This window comes from Scatophagus argus, chromosome 17 (genome assembly GCF_020382885.2).
Source record: "Scatophagus argus isolate fScaArg1 chromosome 17, fScaArg1.pri, whole genome shotgun sequence".
Taxonomy (NCBI): Eukaryota; Metazoa; Chordata; class Actinopteri; family Scatophagidae; genus Scatophagus; species Scatophagus argus.
In genome coordinates this window covers 17,730,442-17,751,601 of record NC_058509.1, presented here as the reverse complement: position 1 = coordinate 17,751,601, position 21,160 = coordinate 17,730,442, and the positions used below count along the sequence as shown (strand labels likewise).

Sequence of the window (21,160 nt, the reverse complement as noted above, 5' to 3'; positions counted from 1 at the left end):
TCATATTTGATAGTTTCTTTGTGTTTTTGACTTTTGGTCAGATAAAATTAAGAATTGGGGTATTTCTTGTTGTGCTGGAAATGTAACAGGCTTTATTAATATCCATGAAAAAATAATGAGCAGATTAATTGAAAATATCACTTGTTGCTGCCCTACAAAGGACTGAATATATTCTTCCAATATATTAATTTATCTCAGCAACAAAAATGGACTGTGTTATGACAGAAGAAATAACATTATCTTTTCCACATGAAACTATGAAGGGGATTTTGATGTCAAATGTGCTATGAAACAAACACAAACAATGTGTGCGAGACAATATTTAAAAGCTTTTAAATTTTTCTTTTTCTCAGGTTCAAATAGAAGGTTTACTGGGTGAAAAGGTGAGTAATTGTTCGATAAGCAAACAGTTTATCATTCTTGCCTTGGTAACAGGTTAAGTATTTAAAGTTAAGTATTTAAAGATTATCTCGTGGTGTTGATTATAATGGTACAGTATGGTGAACTACGGTATATTAGAAAAGGAACTGCAGAGCAGATTTGAATGCAGTTATAATCTCAACATTAACACAAAAATGACACTACACAATGTATGTTTCAAAGGATTTCTTAGCGGAACAGTCTGGACAGAACAGTGTGAACTGTGGATGTAACTGAAACTGATATCACTTACTCATGTCATTGTCCTGTTTTAGGGAGAGGCTGGACTTGCTGGGCCTCCAGGAGCAGATGGCCCCCCAGGGCCTCCTGTAAGGATCACGACTCACTACTTCCTTTCTATATATTTCCTCTTCGTCGCTGTTTTGCTTTTGACATTTTGTTGTTGTGGTAGAAAACATTTGATCATGAAATCATAGCTGAACTGTTTATTTCTCAGGGTCCTCCGGGTCTACAGGGTCTACCAGGGGAACCTGGAGAGTTTGGCCAGAGGGTAAGCATCTCAATTTGATTATAGACTATCTGAGGATTTCTCTTCTGTATTTATTCATCACTTCAGCACTGAGGCCCTATGCTGCACCAGACGCTCAAAGTACCCAGCTGTTAAATACCTCCACACATGCTGTTATTTCTGACTCTGAGTGCTCTATTTGTATCTTTGTCTGAGTTTAGAGCACATATAGGGCAGACAGGGAAGACTGGAGTCGTGTAGACATTTCCCAAAAGTAAAACTCCTCGGGCGGTTGAATGAACATAGTATGTAGGATTTGTAGGTTGCTGTTTTAAACACACTATTCAAAGTAAGTGACTCTGACATGATGCCAGCAAAATTGTTGGTACTTGACGAATAAGGCTCGATGATCAAGTATGTTTCTCCAGAATCTCTGACGCCCACAAAGCTATTTTCTTTGAAAGTCTAAGTCAACACTGTGTGTATGTCATTCAAAAATAATCCTTCTCACTCATCACTTATGACCCATGGTTTCTGTGTCTGCACAGACCCTGCCATCTGTCTGTATTTTCTTATTTCTGCTTATTAGTTGACGTTTTTGGGTGTCAACCTTTGGCCGCTGGATGTGTGGCTCCCATCCAAAAACGATGCGAGAATGATTGTGAGAGGGCAAGCACGTATCCAAGAGGAAGCTAGGAGCCAGGGAGGAGGGGCCCACTTTGAATGTTGTGTTTACATACTGCAACTAACAAAACCTGCTCATTCTGCTTTAAATGGTGAAATTATATAATTATATCACGGGGGAAAAGGAGTGTTAGTTTGCTAACTAGCCTCTTGGTTGGCAAAAAGAGAATCTTAAATAACAATCCATCTAAAATGGCAAATCTGAACTTTGACAGAACAATTAACTTCTAACTTTGTATGGCGAGATTGCATCAGACAGTCTGCATATAAATCACATCATTTTGGATGGCAGACCTTCACACCAGCCATATTTCTATCCCATCTTACCTCATATAACCTTAAATTAAACATACTATAATCTAGGCTATGTACTGAGCTATGTTGAGGTTGGGTATTTAGCATTTTGCTTATCCTAGTAAACCAGACAGAATCTGTAGAACATTTGGTAGGGTGGTCTGCCTCGGAGACCCAGTTCAGGGCAAGAAAGACATCGTTTTGTTTGTTTCATTTTTTCATGATCATAATGTTTAAGGCTCACAAACCTTTTCACCTTGCAAATCACAAGAGCAAATAGTTTTTTTGAAAAAACACGATGCATCTGGATTCTCACACCCCCCCCCCCCCCCAACAACATAAGGAACCGTTACTAATAATGTGTCTTTGTGTAACACAGAAATACTCAACAATGACTTCAAGCTAAAAATTAGAAACCAGTTCCTTGTAGCCACAAACTCAACAGAGTAACAGATCAAAATAAACCAAACCTTGTTATGCTTAAATCAAAAAACACTAATTACGTGTTAATAGACAAAAAAAAAACACATGATATATTTACATTCATGGTGTCATGGAGTTCTGTTCTTTTTACTGCTTTAGTCTGACTTTACACATGCAGAAAAATCTAATGAGCTTTGACTAAAATGAGATTATTATGCCTTCAGAGAGACTCTGGAGACATAACTCTAATAAGCAGTAACTGGAAGTTTATACTGTAGTCCCATAACTATATTTATCATATTCCACTGGGATTGTCTAGAGTTAGGAAAACTGATATTTATTCCTTGTGCTAATGACACTAACTTTATACTGTAGATGTTATCAGTATTTGTGAATTATCAGCGAAAACTGTCCTTTGTCTCTCATGTTCTTTTTCCTCTGTCTCACTCCACATCAGTGTGTAATTAACACTGACACAGTGTTTCTTCATAAGTTGTTCTTCCAAAAGCATTAACAAAGGTAGTGACCTCCATTCCCCGTCTCTACGGGGAGCAATTAACTTGTCATCAGCAATATGTTGGAATCAACACTTGCAGCTGCTCAACTGGGCAGCAGAGGCAAGACAAACCTCCTCTGGCCACGAATCAAAGACTTTTCTACTGCCACAATGCTTTGTCCTCAGCCAGACAAGCTTCTGAGACTGAGCAAATTTTATTAACCCAAATAAAGTGATCACATTGAGTTCAGATTCCACAATATCTAGAAAATCTCCCTTTGTTCAGCCTTGCTTTTATTTTTTAATGTCACTGGAGGTCCTGCTGGAACATTTTACAGCCCCATAGGATGCTTTCCAAGTGGATCCTTAAAAAAAAAAAAAAAAAAAAGACAGATGGTGAGAAGCTTGACCTATTTTCCCCAGCTTTAGGGTTCTTATACCTGAGCTGAAGATGCACAGGGAAAGTGCAGGGGGTGAAGGTAGGCTGAGGCCTGTGATAATAGGGTGGTCTCCACTGCTGCCACTGCTGATAGAGTGGGCTTTATGGTCGAGTTGCTATATATCGAGCCACTCTAACCTCCCTGCAGCAAAGCTCTCATCAGTTGTGTGTGTGTGTGTGTGTGTCACGGCTGCTGAGGCCTGTCTGTTCACCTCTGTAATGATATGACAGCTGAGGGAGAGTAAACAGGCTGCAGAGGACAGCATCAACAAACATATGCAGAAAAATAAGACACAAAATGCATTAAAGCTCAAGGGTTTTCATGTTGACAACTGTATGGAAATGTGACAGTATCCTGGGAAGTATCCACAAACAGAATGTATTCTTTTAGTAGAATGTATTCTACTAAAGTTGAAAGCTGGCATTAACATTGCCGCTACATGCTTAAGCTATGTTAGCCTCCATTGTGGCTGAACTGAGCTGCTGCCTCACTTAGTCATGTGGAAACTAAATTACCAAGATGCTGTTACATCAAAATTGATATTTTACAATCATAAAAAATAGTCAAGGGAAAAAATAAATTTAGTTTTAGCTTTAGCTAAGGTTAGCCATGGCAATCTCACCACTTGATATACTGTAGTTCTTTGTTTTTTGCTGCTCCGTTGTGTGTTTCTTGTGACCTTAGAGACCAAAGGAATTTAGATGGAAACTGAAGAATTTTATGGTACAATAATTTTTCACGTGTGAAAGACAGTCAACTCTAGAAGTGAGACAATTTCAACCAAACATGAAGTTACATGCTTTGCAATTGGAGAGCAGCTTAAAGCTCAACACAACTGATTAAACTTTTTGCCAAAAATAATCCTCTTAGAATGTGATGGTTAAATTATGACCCCATGAGATTATGAGTTATGTTTTTATTTTCTAGCTTTGTTTGCTAAATCTTATTTCCTTTCTACAATGCCAAATTATGGTGTTGAAATACTGAATCTTAGTAGGATAACACTGGCTATAAAATATTGTAGCGGGAAGGAAATTCAACTATGGCAAAGTATAAAAATAGGTTTTGGAACTCTCCCAAAATTGATGGGGGGAAAAAAATGTAGAGGACATCCACGTCCTCCGAAGCTATGACCCTGGAAACAGCTCACCTTATCTATGGAGTGTTTTTTAATTTTGTTTCAGATTTGATTTGACTGCTTTCTTTCAGGGAAAAAAAGGTGAAAGTGGATTGCCTGGAGTTGATGGGCTTCCTGGACCTCCTGTAAGAACAATTTCAATTTCATAGCAAGCAAAATGCACACACAAGATGGTAATACACTTCTTTAAAATGACCTACTGTTTATGTACAGCTCCTCTCAGCACTTACACCTCAATGACCTCTCTAGGCGAACTGAGGTGAATAAATTTGATATTTTAATTGTGAGGGTTGTGTGTTATGGATTTATGTGACCCACAAAGCACAAAATTACTGCTCTCTCAGTGGTGCCTTCACTGTGTGTTTTAATAGAGGGAAAATAAACAGGCTAGATTAAAACCAACAGGTTATGTCAATTAATTTTGTAAATTGCTCCCTGGAGCAACATAGAAATACACCTGTCTTCAAGTGCTATCCAAGGTTGAATGAACTGTAAACAGTGCTATAATACCACCCTCTAGTGGCTTCTTGCTGGTACTAATGTACACTGTTTGTAAGAGGTTTGTCTGAACTAAATTCTTGGGGAAATTTGGAGAATAGAGAATATTCTAAAGATATTGATTTTTGACACAATGCTTCTATTATTTTCATCCAAAACATAAAGATACCTAAAAGAAAACACATACACATGTGACTATAATTGTGAAATGAAGTGATATACATTTTTATTAATGCTGTTTTTCATTTTGCAGGGTCCCCAGGGTCCACCTGGGCCACCAGGAAACCAAGGACATCCTGGACCTCCTGTAAGTCACTAGACATACAAATCCACACACTAGAAGGACATACACTCTTAAATGTAATAATTAGTTTTGGCAACACATAAAATCTGTTATAGAATAAATAACATGCTCACATACATGTTGTTTCTCTGAAGGGTCTACCTGGTGAAATTGGATTTTCAGGCAAACCTGGAGAGGCTGGAAAACCTGTGAGTTAGACTTTTCATACCCAAATAAAACACATGGTTTGTCATTAATCTCTGTTGTTGTTTTTTCCTTTGCGTCTCTAAATGTCAACCTTTTGTCACTGCTCTTTAAAGGGTCTTCCTGGTAAAGACGGTCTGGACGGTCTTCCTGGAAACGATGGTGCAATGGTCAGTGTGACCTTTAGAATGACTTTTCGCCTATTCTTGAACAACAGCAGACAAAGTTAGAGACTAGCTGGTAAAGAAAGGTTAACATGTAGCAGCCTCAGACCGAGATATATTGATTTTTGGTGGTACAGTACCCGGTAAATGTTTCTGGGAGATACATGCTTTTGAAAGTGTGACATCTAAATTGAAATCTTGTGACTCTGAAGGGGCCCAGGGGAGAGCGTGGAGCAGATGGCTTTCCTGGCAAGCCTGGACCTAAGGTACTGTGACTTAATCATACCCAAAAACAGAATGGACACAACTGTGTGTATTTTCCATATGTAAACATGACATTTTAGTGACCATGTGTCTTCTCCTCAGGGCGATGATGGGCCTCCCGGGCCAAGAGGACCTCCGGGGGAGAGAGTGAGTTCAGAGCAGTTGATTTTTTTTTGGTTTGGGATATTTTGTAAGATAATAAAACATAGTTTTTTGTGTCATTTTTCATGTGCATTTTTTTTCTTTGCAGGGAGAAGCTGGTTCCCCTGGACAGCCAGGTGCTGATGGAGGAAGAGGAGACAGGGGTGTTCCGGTAGGTGTGACAGTGCTTTTTTTATCAAGCATCATCAGGAGTGTGTTTATTCACAGCTGCAGACCTGCATTTTAGTCAGTTCATGATATTGATTCAGTTTTGAATTACATTATATTTACAACTGCAAATGGGAGATGTCCTCTAGAGGCTCTGTTAGCATTAATATGCAACAGAAATAATTTCTGGTAAAATAAACTCTAGTGAAATGAACTGTTCCTAATTTGGCTGCCTAACCTCCTGGGACAATCTCAAGTGCTGCTGGGTGTCCCCGAATGCCACTTTGGGACACACTGCTCTTGACTGATTCCAATTAAAAAGTCTCCATTGCAGGGTGTGTGGTGTGCAGAGGGCTTTTAGATTTTGATTTTGCTGTGTCTTTCATAGGGGGAAAGAGGACAGGATGGACCAGCTGGGCCAAAAGGTGAAAAGGGGGACAAGGTAAATAAGAAATAAAGAACCTGTTGAGTCATCACTGTGTATCCTACGGTGTTACAGTAGTCTTCCTTCTCAGTAATGGCCCTCCTGCAGTAGTAGCTGTAATAAGGTCATTAGTATGCAGAAAATGTGAACATATTGTCTCGTGCTAGGGTGAAGAGGGAGCTCGGGGACCACCTGGTGCTCCGGGAAATGTAAGTACACTGCAAAACATCAGGTCTCAATAACAAGTTGAAAAAGAAATAAAATTGGGGAAATATGAATTAAAATAAGCAAAATTATTCACCAACAGAACAGGAAAATTTCACTTGCAAAGAATCCTGTCGAGGTCATGATGATGATGATCTCTTTTCCTTGCCAAGAAGGCAGCATAAAAAGGTTACAGACAACACAATAATAAACAACAAGTAAACATAGAAAATATATATTAAAATATAGTTTCAAGTAAAATGTCCACATAGACAAGTGCCAACTGATTCATTCACTAGTGTACTTACAACATCTTTAAAATCAGGCAGAACCAGCCTTACAGTTTCAAGTCTTCTGGAAGACTCTTCCAAGTGAGGGGAGTAGAGCACTTAAAAGCTTTCTTTCCCAGTTCAGTCTGAGCACATGGAATAGACAGTAAAGCATGTGGCTTTACTGTCAGACAGTAAAGCCACATCTTGTGATCTCAGATTGTAACTACATATGTAAGAGGGGAGTTTACTTGGGATGGCTGTATAAACAAGTACCATTGACTGAACCTACAAACACTCAAAGATGGCCGCCCAGTGTTGTTCTAAAGAGTCCAATGATGAATGAAGGCTTAACAGTTTGTAAGAAATCTCAGAGCTGTGTGATATACAGTGTGTGACGCGTGCTAGCAGTGTGCAGATATATTCACACAGGGAAGATGAAGAGATGCTAAAACAGTAGCAGAGGCGGCTCTCCTTCTGCCCTTTAAAGAGAAGCAGGGCTTCATTCTGAAATAAAACTTCAGTCTCAGCTCTTTAGGGAGATTGTCAACATGAGGTTGAGAGGCAGAAAGAGGCAGTCATGAAGACAAAAGGCCTGTAAGTGCATTTGTCGGGATTAAAAAAAAATAAATAAGAATTGTTTTCTCAGCATGTGGGGAAATGTGCTTAAATTTAACAAGTGCTGGTTCCAGATGTCTTGAAATAAGGCTTCATATCTCGGAAGTACATCTTAAAACAGTACAGATACAAGTTCAAGCAAGTTCATTTATGTACTCATCCATGCATTGTCTATAACAGCACCCTCGGCAGATTGCCATGCAAAATCCACACAGACTGGTCATAGCTAGCAAAATAAGACTATATACACTAGTATATAGGTATTTTAAGCATGGTGCTGTTATAAAATTACCTATTGTGATTAAAATAAGATAGTCCTTTATTAGCCCCGCTGTGGAGATATTCCCAGTAGAAATTCAAAGTAATTCTGACTAAGAAAATGTACTACAGGTACTAATACTGGTTTGATAAAAGGAACAAATTAATCTAATCTAATCTAATCTGTAATATTGTGTGTATGTTAACATACTGTGCAGTCACAGGTAGACAATGTATGATATCACTATGATGGAGGAAATGTCATACTGTTTGACTTGATTCAGTGCTGATGTGGTAAATCATTACCTGCTTTCTGTTCACTCTTCACAGGTAGCGAATGTCATCCCTGAGCCTGGGGAACCTGTGAGTAGACTTTTCTTTTATTACGCAGAACAAATTCTGTTATAAGGTTGTTTGAATTTTAGAGATGGATATCTTTTAAATGATATCCCACAGATAGATGTTTTGATTTTGCATGTGATCGTGTACGGTCAGAGTTTAAAAGCTGAATGTTCTCTCCTCTTGCCTCTTGTTCTTCATTGGAACTTATATAGTTGCATTGTTTTGTTCTTGTTTCTAGGGGAAACCTGGAGAGAAGGGAGAGAAGGGGGATCAAGGAAAACCAGGAGAGATGGCAAGTTTTTTCTCTCTACTTCTGGTCATCTTCTTTCATTTAACGTAACCAAAATACATCTGGCAATTTGCAGAGGGGTCCACTAGGTGTCAGTAGAGACTCAGTATGGAAATAGCAAAGCAGTCCAGTTACAACATGTGAGCTCAGGGATGTCATTTAATTGGCTGAGTAAATTAAACTGTAAGAGATAATAGTGCACTGGCCTGATTCTCTATCCATTCCACTTCATACGTTTATTATTTTATTTAGTATATTAGGTGGACCAGAGTAGAAGTCATCATATATATTTCGCTTATCCTACAATAATTAACACACACACTTCAAAATGTTAGTGTGCATTCTCAAGAACCCTATGAACATGATTGTTGTCATTTTTGTTACTGTTTGTCATCTACAACCTTCAAGCACAACCGTCATTAACTGCATATCTTATATCATAACAGTCCTTAGAGCTTTATGAAAAACATGACATGATCATTTTGACAACAATATGTTAATGTACCCATATAATCACTACAACAATGAAATTCGTATTAATTCATGTGCCTTCTCTGAAGGGTCAAAGAGGGTTACCTGGTGAGCAAGGATTTAAGGGACCGCCCGGACCAATGGTAAGACTAGTGATCCCATATCTCTCAGTTAATGTGGTGTAAAGTGATGTGAAGGGGAATACATCTAACATTTTTATTCCAGGGTCAAAAAGGGGACACTGGACTTACAGGAGAGACAGGGCGTGTTGGAGACCCGGTAAGGTGTCTGCTTACATTTTAACACCAAATAGGAAGATGTACTGTATTTTCATCAATTCTAATAACCGATATGTTTTTCCCAGGGTCCACCTGGCATAGCTGGACCCCCAGGTCCTCGTGGATTACCAGGGAATGTGGTGGGTGTTTTCAAGTGTTTGAAATTCACTTAAAGTGCAAATCATTGAAACCTGCTTGCATTTTCTGTGACTACCCAAGAACATTATTTATTTAATCAAATCACTTCAGCGTGTGACTAGCAGTTGTCTATCTTCCAGGGTATACCAGGAGTCACTGGGCCTCCAGGTCCAGTTGGACAGAAAGGAGACAAGGTTGGTCACCTATTTTCAAAAGCTATGGGTTTATTGGTTGGATTTTAATTTGAAAGGTGAAAAGTTTTGAAATAGTTTGGGCAATACAGAGTGAAAATGAAACTGCGGAGGAGAATGAGTGACCTTGCACGTCCTCCATCAGTCTTTAAATTCATTTCAGTCCTACGTGTAGCTGTGAAGTTTCACAATGGAAATTCAGAAATTCACTTTCTGCAGTGTCTCATGGCTTTCTCTTTTGCTTTTTTCTCTCTCTTTGTTTTCTTTATCCACAAGTTACTGCAGTGATGTTTTTTTTGAAATGCATGACTTGTTCCCACAATGTTCACCAAAACTGGGACAACAGAGGGTGATAGTTGATCAATTCAGCATGTCCTTTTACTGAGGGCGTGATGGTGTGGCTGTAAAGAAGGCATCTCCAATAACAATGCAAGCGGTACACATAGATTTTAATTAGCCTAAAACTGACAGTGAAATGTAGAATCTGCACACAATGCAGCATTCTGACCAATATAGACATTATGAGAAACATATCTGCTCGTGTACCTGTTGTAGTCTTGAGAGTCAATAAAATTCTTTCTTTAACTGAACATTTATTTTAGGGCGATTCAGGTAAACCAGGACAGGCAGGTCCTACGGGCCCATCTGGAGAGCCCGGTGTGATCGGACCACCTGGACCACCAGGGAAGGGTAAAGACGGGCAACATGTAAGACATATTTTTATTTATTTTTTTTTTAGTCACATTATATTTATGACATAACATAACTTTTAGAGACAGAGAGAGTTTCTGAATGTATATGTTTCTATATGGTCATAGGACATTTAAAGATGAAGTGAATTTGATTAATTAAAAATGAGCTACATTTTCAGTCACATTACTGATTATTTGCTTTGTGATGTTTTTATGTTCACTGCTACCGTGGGATTTAAAGGGTAGGCTCATCTGTTTGCTATTATTCATAATGATAAATAACACTTAATTTCTTTGTAGCATAATATATGAGGTGAGGACAGCTGTGCTTCTTTTAGTCCTATAAAGTTCATTTTACTGCCTTCTTTCCCCTTGAGCAGCTTTAAGGTTGGAATGCTTCACTCAGAATGAATATATGATTTGTGAAATATCCAAACTCTTTAGAGCTACAAGGATTCAGTCAAATGCAGATATTCTAAACATCCTGTGCACCATTTTGTGCAAATTTTCCTCTATATATTGGGTATTTCTGGAAACTGTTTCATCTCCACTAGAAGCTCTATGTAAAGAAAAAAAACACTGTCAACCAGTAGATGTGTGCAAACATGTGAGTGGTAAACTGATTAAATAATATTTTGACAACTGAAATACACAGATCAATCATTACTTTTTAATAGTAGTTAGACACCTCATTTACGCGCAGCCTTTTGTTATTCACATGTGTTCTGTGCGTAAACATTTCCTCGCCTGTGTAACATGTTGAACCACAACACAATATGAGCGGTTGTATGGGAAGAAAACAATCCTGAGTATGCACATTTTGCGCTGCAGCTCAACATGTTCCTTCATCATTTTTCACCCCAGACATGTGGCCGTCCTGCTGACGAGGCAGGAGCAAACAGGAAAAACATTGTTAAGACATATTCTGTTAAAGCGACACCGGAGCACAACAGATTTGGCTCACAGCAGCTCTGGTTTTTACAGCTGCCAGGTGTGGCCCTGAGGCCTGTGAAGAACCCCGACACATGCAGCCTTTCAACTCTAAAAGATTTATTCAGAAGAGGCTTAATTTCAGTGTTTGAGTAGCAAGAAATATGATTGATGTCATGTGTGATATTACAGGGAGAACCAGGACCACAGGGAATTCAAGGACCCCCGGGGCCAAAGGTAATGTAATTTTAGAAGTTGTAAGAAAGTGCACGTGTGTGTGTGAGAGAGAGAGTGAGAGAAAGCTTTGTAGGTTGCCTCAGGTGTTCTTTTTTTTTTTGTAATCATGCACAGGTGCACTTTTGTTGGTGTGAAAAACTTTTTATTCCTGACATGGATGAGAACAACAATTCATTTTTGTTGAAAGCAGCAAAAGCAATTTCTATGTCCACTGCACTGTGACCATTGCTCTGATTATGAGCGTCTCTTTGCTGTGAAGAACTTGATGTTGAGGGCACAGAACGAGAGAGGCTGGACGGGGGCATTTGTCGGATTTATGGTGTCAGATCGCTCACCCTCATCACCGACACTTTCTGTCTTCTCTGTACCAAAATGTCAACTGCAGATTGCGGTTGTTTTTTCATCACAGATTAAAAACAGAGTGGTATTTCTGGGATCAGCAGACGTTGCTGAATGTGACAGTTTTTGAATCAAGCGAGACTCTTAGCCAAACATTACGGGTGAACTGACATTATCTAAGCAGCAGTATGGTAAACTTTGTGTTTTTGTTTTTGCCAGGGCCAACAGGGGTCAAGAGGAGAACCAGGGTTACCAGGGGACAGGGGTCCTGCAGGAGAGGGCAAAGTGGGACCACCGGTATGAGCAACAGCGCCTGCCAATGTTATGTCATTTTCCTTCAGTGCATTTATTTACACATTTTGAAATTTTCCTGTTTTTCCAGGGACCTTCAGGAAATAATGGGGAGCCTGGGCCAGCGGTAAATATTTTCTAAACATTAATATTGAATTATATTCTTTTCTATAAAAATGTCTTCCTCTGATATCCATTTATCCGGGTTCCAGGGCTTGAGGGGTCCACCAGGAATCGCTGGTCCTCAAGGCCCAGCAGGACATAATGTGAGTGAAAAATGAATGAATAAATGAGTAAAGAAATAATTAGATGTTCGTGTCTTACTGCTTTGATGTCCAAAGTGACCACTGACTCAGACTGAAGCAACAGCCAGTCACGTAACTGGCTCCCATCTGCTCTGCTTTGACTGCAGGAGAAAAACTATGAGAAGTGACATCACAAAATTTTGAAAGTTTTAATGAAACGGGGATGGAGTTAGCAGGGATGGAACCTTTTTCTTTGTTTATTTTTGGAATTTCATGATTACTTCATTATCACAGCAAATATTTGGACTGTATTCATTCAGTCTTTTTTTTTAAAATTTATTTTATGTATGTCTATTTGTTTGATTTATTGGTTAATTTGTAAAATGTAACTCTTTGCCTTTGCCCCACATGCAGGGTTTACCAGGAAGGCCAGGAGAGAAGGGATCACCAGGAGAGCCTGTAAGTACTGGCAAGGCAGGGAACAACCAGTACAATCTGTGCTACTGGTTTTAATGTATGATAATATAGACAGTGTTCATTTAACTACTGTACTTCACTTTAAAATCAATATGTCCTCTGAGGACTGTTAGTAAGTAGCAAGGCATAAAGAAATGGTTTGAACCCATCCAGTGCCTTTGGGCTAAACTGGAACACTAACTGTGAGCTAGATGATCATCACTTTTCATCAGTGTTGGAGCTACTGCTCTTCTGGCTGAATGGGAGCAAATCCACAGTGGATGCTGACGTAGCAGTAGAGTTATGCCCATGTTGCAATTGTCACAATGAGATGAGTTGCAGGAAGGTGTACACTTTTCAGCATGTAGTGAATACTAAATGCATAAGGTCATTTTTGCAACAGAAATGAATTGACAAACCACTAATTTCATGTTTGCTGGTTGATTAATGTTCTTTTTCACTGTCTCTCAGGGAAAGCCAGCAGATCTCTCTGATCTAAATCTGAAGGTACGCAGCGTTTCTACCCCTCATCAATGAGAAAAGACTTCATGCTCACTGGGATTACTTTTTCACAAACGTTTCTCTATGACCCTTTTAGGATGTTTGCTCAGACTGCCCTGCAGGCCCACCTGGACCACCTGGTCTCCCAGGAGTCCCAGGGGACAAAGGACACCAGGGACCCCCAGGGAAAGCTGGTCAAGATGGTTTTCAAGTGGGACATGGTCATTAATATTGAACCATCACTGCTCATAAGACTATCACTAACTCTGCTCATCTTTAAATTAGCATTATAAAGCATGTGTCTCTGCTGTATAAACCCTAAGTGAGGCATGAGGTCCCAGCACCACATTTATCATCATCAATCGCACTTGGTGTGATGGATGGAGAGGCTCTGTCTGCATCATTAGCTCGGCCTCCTCTGGGGGCAGCAGTGAACGATAAGGACCCTGTGACGGTGCTCGGCATCGTCTGCCTGGACAGAGACTGATGTTCTGCTGGTGTCATTACAGGGCCCGCCGGGACTAGCAGGACCTCAAGGGCCCCCTGGAGCTGACGGTGGAAAGGCAAGTTTGAACACTAACTGCAACCTTATGGCTCCCAAAGGGCCTGACGCTAATCAATTGCTTTTTGTCAACTTTTTTTTTTTTTTAACCTCACAAGGTTCAGGTAAATTGGTGTAAAGATTAGAATGAACACGCTATTCAAAAGCGATCAATCAAGCAATATAGCTATGCTACACTCTCCTCTTTTTGAACAATGTTGGGTGTTGACGAATAGTTTCTCAGATGGATGCTTTCCTCTTCAGTGACATGATCTTTTCACCACAGGGTATCAAAGGTGATCGAGGACCTCCTGGAAGCCCTGGAGACAAAGGAGATAAGGTATTTTTGTGACTGATGAGTCTTATCTATTGCTACACCTGTCTCTCTGTGTTTAACATTCATTAGAATGTTATCTGGTATGAGTTACATCATTATATTTTAATCAATTTCGTCTCTATTAATAGGGTCACCCAGGACCCCCTGGTCATCCGGGTAGTCCTGGCTTGATGGGTACACCTGTAAGTTACTGTTTTAGGCATTATTTTCTCTTGTTTTTCATTTTACAAACTTAAAATGGCCTGACTACTGAAGCTTTGTCTAAACAAGGCTTGTGTGGATTTTACTTCAGAGTCAGAATTTCTATTTCTGTTGACCTCCACTGACCCTGTCTCTTTACTCTTCAGGGTAACGACGGACAGCCTGGCACTGTTGGCCCCCCAGGGCCCCCTGGAGAAAAGGTCAGGCTGCGCTCCATGTACTTCCCCTCAGAAAACTTATTACCCATGTGTCATTATTGTACAAACCTCTTCCCTCTAATATGTAGGTCAGCCAGCCTGGCTGATAATAGTGGCCATTAATCATTTCTTTTTCTTTGGTGACAGTGACCTCTTTGTTTGTTTTCACCAGGGCAAAGAGGGTCTCAAAGGTATCCAGGGACCACCGGGTCTTCCAGGCTTGATTGTAAGGAAAATGATTGAATGTAAAGCATTGTAAATATACATACAGTTACTGCCATGTGGTGTAAACATTCTTGTTGTAAATGCAGTTGTAGGTGTTTACAGATGCAGATGCTAAATGATCAATTTCATTGATCTGTAGGGTCAGCCTGGAAAAATGGGAAAAGATGGCAGACCTGGGGAACAAGGAGAAACTGTGAGTAGAAGGAGATGTTTAGTTTTGTCACCCCAACACAAACCATGAAATTCTGTCTGGTTTTTTTAAATTATATTATAATGACACTGTAACAATCTCTGTTTTCATTTAAGGGCAAGCAAGGTGAACCTGGCCCACCAGGAAACCCTGGGCTCAGGGGACTCCCGGTAGGTAACCACTAATAAACAGATCTGATGACAGTAGCCGGTGATGCAAATTGCTACGACTGATTCACTGCTGTTTCTCTTTCAAAACAGGGCTTTAAGGGCCACAGAGGGGAACCTGGACTGCCAGGATCTAAGGTAAGTGTGTTTGTTTTTGGTTTTTTTATATGCTTCTTCCCTGGCGATAGCTGTGGCCAGGTTGCCTGTCCATCCTTTTTGTCCATCTGTCTGTCTGTCCCGTTCTTTATGTCTCATGAACACCTTGAGGGAGTTTCTTTGAATTTGGAACAAACAACCGCTTGGACTCAAGGATGAATTTATTTCATTTTGGTGGTCAAGGGTCACTTTGACCATACAAAATGCATTTTTAGCCACATCTCAAAAATTCTGAAATTTAGCACAAAATTTCACACAAATGTCTGATAGTATGAAACGATATCATATCGGAACACATAACTGAAGCAGCGACATGTCTCCTTTTACTTTAAAAAGGCAAGGCAGTTTATCTTTTTTTGCCAGCAATGTTGCTGGCAAAAAAAGACCTATGTGGCCTAAACTGGTTTAAGGGAATCTGACACTGTATAGATAAGCAGAAAATCTACCCTGTTGCTGTTTGACTTATGTTAATTAAGAATGCCTATACTGTATTTTGATGAGATATGCTGTTTTCCTGACACCAGTAAAATTCAGCTGCATGCTGGAACAGCACTAAAGCAGCAAAGTGGTCATGTGTTTTCTGTGACAGTATGACATAACATATGTCACCAAATAATTTGTCCCACTGTTGGAATTATTCCTGTTTTCTCCATTTAACTTCATTAACTCACGGTATGAAAACTGTTGTCCTAGTTGATCACATGACAATCAGACAGTTGACCAGACTGTAGTAATGACAAATTTGGAAGAATATTCTCTGCTAAATATCAGCATTCTTTGATTTGAAAATAATGGCATCTTTACCTTTAACTGCAGTTAAAAAACAAACCAACAGAGGCTGGTGAAGAACATTATGATCATTAGATTATGCGTTTTTAAAACTAAGCCGCTCTTCTAGCCATAGTTGGAATCATTGCACCTGCTGCTATGTCTCTCACACAGCACACACCCACAGGAAAGGTTTCTGCCACAGTGCCATGACCAATAGCACGGCTCATTACAGACAGTTCTGATGAGACAGGCAGCCTTTCAGCTCTGCAGCCTGTGCTGTCACACCAATAGCAGGCAACTTGTAAGAGGAACTGTGAAGTATTTCCATAGACACACTGAGAATTATCCTCCATTGCTTATAATTATCGTCACCAAATGTCAGTCATAAAGAAATAATACATAGTATGCTTAGGCAAGTAACTTAAATGGAGCCAGAAAATATAACCTTTATATATCGATTATTATATAATAATGACAAATGAGATGGGTGTGTTCATGCATATACAGGAAATGTGTGGCTAGCTAGAAAGCACAAAAAAACTGTAGGGTAAACACATTGAGCACCTTATCAATAAGCTAACCAGCTTCAGTTAACTCTATTGTGCAGATGATGTCAGTTACCCACTGTGGCGGACCGTGCATTTGGTATTTGGGCCTTCAGTGGGGACATACCTGAACACATCAATACTATCCAAAAACGCAATATGATAAGGCATGGCATTAGAGAGAGGAATTTCTTGTGTTGAGGATGATTACCATTATTAATACAACAAGAAATACTCAAGACAACTCCAAACCTCTACACTACAACCGCAACTGTGCCATGTACATCATCCGGAGCACTTCAGAACTGCTAGTCGCCCTTGGCTGTGACTTTTGCTCTGACTGACCAATCAGAGGACGGAAGAAGATGCTGACTGGCCCTGGGAAGCGTCTCAGTGAGGATTCTGAAATCTGATTGGTTAAAGAAACAGTCAATGGCTAATATAGTCTAAATTGCGTGGGCCAGCACTACTGATTCTGAAGGCCCTGGGCAGATTGGACTGACATGGCAACACATAGAGGCTGAAATCTGATTGGACTGAGGTCGAACATCCACATACACGTACTGGAAGCGGTGCAGCCGAGAGACGTGCTACGAAATGAAGAGAATAAACTTTTGGAAATAAATTAATAAAATTTCATGCAACAAATATTAGAATTTAGGTTGTAAATGTATTTCAGTGCTTCTGATAGTGTTTAGGTCAGCAGAGAAGGCCTTGCTAGCCCTGATGGCCCGCCCCTGGTCACCCATATACTATATAAACTCTTGTAACAGCAGCTAAAACATTTTAGCCAACAAGATGCCAAAAAAGTTAGCTTACCAACACTAATTAGCCATTCATAGACACACAATACTCCTGTATTAATAACAGTTTCTTCTGTTAGCTCTGATAGGGACAGGAATACTGCAATTAACATGACATAACATTTATTTATTTAATTGTTGATTTCCAGTTTTGGCTCCCCGTTTTACAGATACAGCAAAAACAGCAAGAACATAGCTTTTATATTAAGTATGTTACCAAAATTAACATACCTTTGAAGATTAGACATATAAAGACAAAAAATTGGACAGAGTTGAAAGCAGAGTTACAACCTCCACTCTGGTGGGAAGGCTTTCCACAAGATTTTGGAGTATTTCTGTGGGAATTGTCGCCCATTCATGAAGCAGAGCATTTTTGAGGTCAGACACTGATGTTGGACCAAAAGGCCTGGCTCACAATCTCTGTTCCAGTGCATCCCAAAGATATTGGATGGGGTTGAGGTCAGGACTCTGTGAGGGCCAGTCAAGTTCTTCCACACCAAACTCATCCAACCATGTCTTTATGGACTTTGCTTTGTGCACTGGGACACAGTCATGTTGAAATCAAAAAGGGCCTTACCCAAACTGTTACCACAAAGCTGGAAGCATAGCATTGTCCAAAATGTCTTGGTATGCTGAAGCATTAAGATTAACTTCACTTGATTTACTTTTACAGCCCTTAACTTAATAAAGCAGTTGTCAAAGTGGATTGAAATGTTTTTCTTTTAAAATGAAAAACTGAGTGACCCTGATCTTAAGGTAGTTTCTTTTTTTAATATTTTTTTTTTTCATGTGCTGAACAGGGAGAAGATGGAAAGCCTGGATCATCTGGGCGTGATGGCAAACCTGGGAAGGAGGTACGTAACTAGACATGTTAGAAGATGTAATGTTATTTTTGTGACATACAATTTTTATTTCATGTGTAAAACAATGAGTATGTGGATACATAGTTTCCCTTTGCAGCTCCCTCAGTTCCCACACATAAAAAGAAGGGACAATGCAATAAAGTAATATGAGAAAAATAAATTCAGGAACAAAGAATGGAATACAAAGGAGTAACTCTTTTGTTCATGTATTCTCGACGTTCTTTCATATGCAGTAAGCCCTCTCGGTTCAGTCATCCAGTTCTCAAAAGGAGTCACTCCTGAGGCACCTCACAGTCACTGAGAAAAATCATTATTGCTGTCTGGGACCATCCTACAATGACTAATAGAATGCAGATAATATCCCTAAGATTAAAAAAGCTTTGGACATATCTCATATCTTTATAATACAATAGTTCCAGTGCTGGCAGTGTAAAATTTTAAACCATAGGAACTTTATATCTGTATATTGTCATATCTGATAGTGTATGAGTTTCATCCTACTCATATTAATCAAGTGACAAACTGAAACCAATGTCACATACGCATTTAAAGCACCTTGTCTAGTAGCAGGATGTAACACTTCTCAGCCTTCTTTTACCCATGTCACTCTGTCTATGGGACCTGGAGACAGAGTGTTCTCCTAAAGTACAGATATTTTTCCACCTTCCACTTCTACTGTATTCTGACAAAGATTAAAATAATCAAGCCTTTTCTCAGCATGCCCTAAAGATAAATGATGTGGGATACAATATGATAAAACAGGTGAAAGACTGTCTGGTTTTTGTTTTCACAGGGCTCTATGGGACCTCCAGGCCGAGAAGGACTTATTGGACCAAGAGGAGAGCCGGTGAGTCATTTTCAATCATTGCAGGGCTGTCTGACGCAAACAGAAGACAGACTCAGCACAGTGTCAAGCAGACAGATAGATACAGACACAAAGTGGCACTCAAGTCATTTCTCTTGCTGCCCTTTCCCATCAGTTTTCTCATTCTGTCTTTTTGCATCCCAGGGCAAACCAGGTGAACCCGGACCTTCAGGAAAAGCAGGTCTCCCCGGACCTCCAGTGAGTAATCTCTTTCAATTGTACATAATCTTTAAATTCAATTTGCAACAGGCTCTTGGATGACTAACAGTGCAAACAAACAACAGAAACATTATTTGTGTTTTAATGGAGAAGTTTTATTAGAAGGAAGGAAAACTTAAGAAAAAGTAGCAGCTTATGAGCTAATAGAACAAGCAGTGACTGGATGTTGGAACTGAAGGTGAGAAGAAGATATGAAGTATGTCTAGAACAGATGAGGTGTCAGATTATGATGGAAGATTGGAGTGAATGTTGTCCTGGCCGAGGCGGAAACATCGCTTTCCCCTGGGTGAGATAGGATTGAAAGGAGCTGAACAGTCGCTGCCGGTAGAAGAAAAGTGATTGCCAAGTAATATCAGAGCACAGGGTATGGGTTGGAGTGGACCATCTCCTAGAGGCATCTCCAAGGCCTATAATTGCCCCAGCAGGTTTGTGTGGCATTTTATGAATTTCAAACCTGCATCCACTCACAGATAAACACCCACACAGAGTCCCTGGTGACAAAGTGTTTTAATCATGATGATGCAGAATGCAAACAACGTCATGTGGGGGCGCATCGGGGGAAAAGCTCAGGCTCGTCAAGGCTGTCCTTGAGTTATATTGCAAGCCAAGGTGTGCCTGTGTATGCAAGGATTTGTAGAAAAGTTTTAGATATATTTATGAGGCACAGCTGGCATTAACATAACTAGATTTAACTGAATAGATGGAAAAATGCATCAAATCCAAGGTTAAATATTACCAAATAACAATAAAGATCTAAAATCTGAAAATTATATTAAGCAAAAAACGACTTGGAAACAGAACAAAATTCATCTTTCATGTTCCACTGTAGCACTGTGTGTGCCCAAGCCCACAATGAAACAATTCAAAGGAAATTTAAGGGAAATACATATTTGTCAAAATGTTTAATTGTGCATAAGGTGGTTAATTAAGTCACATGCAAAATGTTGTTTCATATCTTCAACTGTTTTGCCAGACTGCTAAGTACATTTTTGACAAGTGCTTGACAAATGGGATTCTACTGGGGCTCCTGGTACAGACAACATAGTGGTTAAAATGCATCTTTTGCACTCTTTATGTATCACATCAGGTGTTACAGAGAAACTCTGTCAGTTTTACGTATCAACGGTATCAAAGGGAGCAGTATATGAGGCCTGACAAATGTCCTCACTTACGTCAGCATCATTTGGATCTGAAGACTACAAGTTTCAAAATGAAAATCTGGAGTGCACCTGCCAGAGATCCCATTAGCTGCTGCTAGTATAACATATGGACCTCTAACCAAACTGTCAGTGTTGCATGTAGGTACCAGGTTTTGCCAAGGAACAAGAATGCAGAGAATAAAAAAAATGATATTTCTGCTTTTTTCTGCTTCGGCTTTGATGCCGAATCTGCTAAGTACTCTTTTAAGAAAAAGGAGGTGTGAGGTGGGGTTTTGTGCATTACAGCCAAAAACAGTACAGGTGAGGCCCATCAGATGCAATAGGTCCTACTGTCCCAGATTCTGATGGTGTGAGGCAGACACAAAAGACTCAAAAGATTAGAACAGGGTTGAAGGGTTGAACTTGTTTAACATAAAAATTAAACTCAGCAGCAAGCAGATGACAGGGTTGGGCATTCTAAGGGAAGGAAAACCAATGAGTGAATATATGAATAAAATAAGAATGTACATGACTGCACATACAGAATGGTCCTGATAAGTCCACAGCAGGTTAAGATTGTGTTTTAAGAGACTCTTGTGGACATTTGGGCCCTCGTGCACAATTCATATCTATGATGCTGATTTTACCTATGGTAACTTGTCTCATTCATAAAATACAAATG

The 21,160-nt window shown here is 39.7% G+C and overlaps 1 protein-coding gene across 5 annotated transcripts in view; it reads left to right on the top strand.

The window, feature by feature from the left end:
* col22a1 (collagen, type XXII, alpha 1) overlaps positions 1-21,160 on the top strand; it is a 55,101-nt gene that overhangs the window by 25,636 nt on the left and 8,305 nt on the right. For all 5 annotated transcript variants that reach the window (XM_046417684.1, XM_046417683.1, XM_046417688.1 and 2 more), the window contains 37 exons: positions 354-383; positions 696-749; positions 878-931; positions 4,436-4,489; positions 5,116-5,169; positions 5,301-5,354; positions 5,466-5,519; positions 5,726-5,779; positions 5,880-5,924; positions 6,028-6,090; positions 6,475-6,528; positions 6,678-6,719; positions 8,190-8,222; positions 8,440-8,493; positions 9,051-9,104; positions 9,187-9,240; positions 9,326-9,379; positions 9,518-9,571; positions 10,171-10,275; positions 11,383-11,427; positions 11,986-12,063; positions 12,149-12,184; positions 12,270-12,323; positions 12,717-12,761; positions 13,230-13,265; positions 13,357-13,470; positions 13,769-13,822; positions 14,087-14,140; positions 14,266-14,319; positions 14,485-14,538; positions 14,708-14,761; positions 14,900-14,953; positions 15,067-15,120; positions 15,211-15,255; positions 18,193-18,246; positions 19,049-19,102; positions 19,265-19,318. In XM_046417684.1, coding sequence (XP_046273640.1) covers positions 354-383; positions 696-749; positions 878-931; positions 4,436-4,489; positions 5,116-5,169; positions 5,301-5,354; positions 5,466-5,519; positions 5,726-5,779; positions 5,880-5,924; positions 6,028-6,090; positions 6,475-6,528; positions 6,678-6,719; positions 8,190-8,222; positions 8,440-8,493; positions 9,051-9,104; positions 9,187-9,240; positions 9,326-9,379; positions 9,518-9,571; positions 10,171-10,275; positions 11,383-11,427; positions 11,986-12,063; positions 12,149-12,184; positions 12,270-12,323; positions 12,717-12,761; positions 13,230-13,265; positions 13,357-13,470; positions 13,769-13,822; positions 14,087-14,140; positions 14,266-14,319; positions 14,485-14,538; positions 14,708-14,761; positions 14,900-14,953; positions 15,067-15,120; positions 15,211-15,255; positions 18,193-18,246; positions 19,049-19,102; positions 19,265-19,318 — 2,013 coding nt within the window. The remainder of the gene's footprint in view (positions 1-353; positions 384-695; positions 750-877; positions 932-4,435; positions 4,490-5,115; positions 5,170-5,300; positions 5,355-5,465; positions 5,520-5,725; positions 5,780-5,879; positions 5,925-6,027; positions 6,091-6,474; positions 6,529-6,677; positions 6,720-8,189; positions 8,223-8,439; positions 8,494-9,050; positions 9,105-9,186; positions 9,241-9,325; positions 9,380-9,517; positions 9,572-10,170; positions 10,276-11,382; positions 11,428-11,985; positions 12,064-12,148; positions 12,185-12,269; positions 12,324-12,716; positions 12,762-13,229; positions 13,266-13,356; positions 13,471-13,768; positions 13,823-14,086; positions 14,141-14,265; positions 14,320-14,484; positions 14,539-14,707; positions 14,762-14,899; positions 14,954-15,066; positions 15,121-15,210; positions 15,256-18,192; positions 18,247-19,048; positions 19,103-19,264; positions 19,319-21,160) is intronic.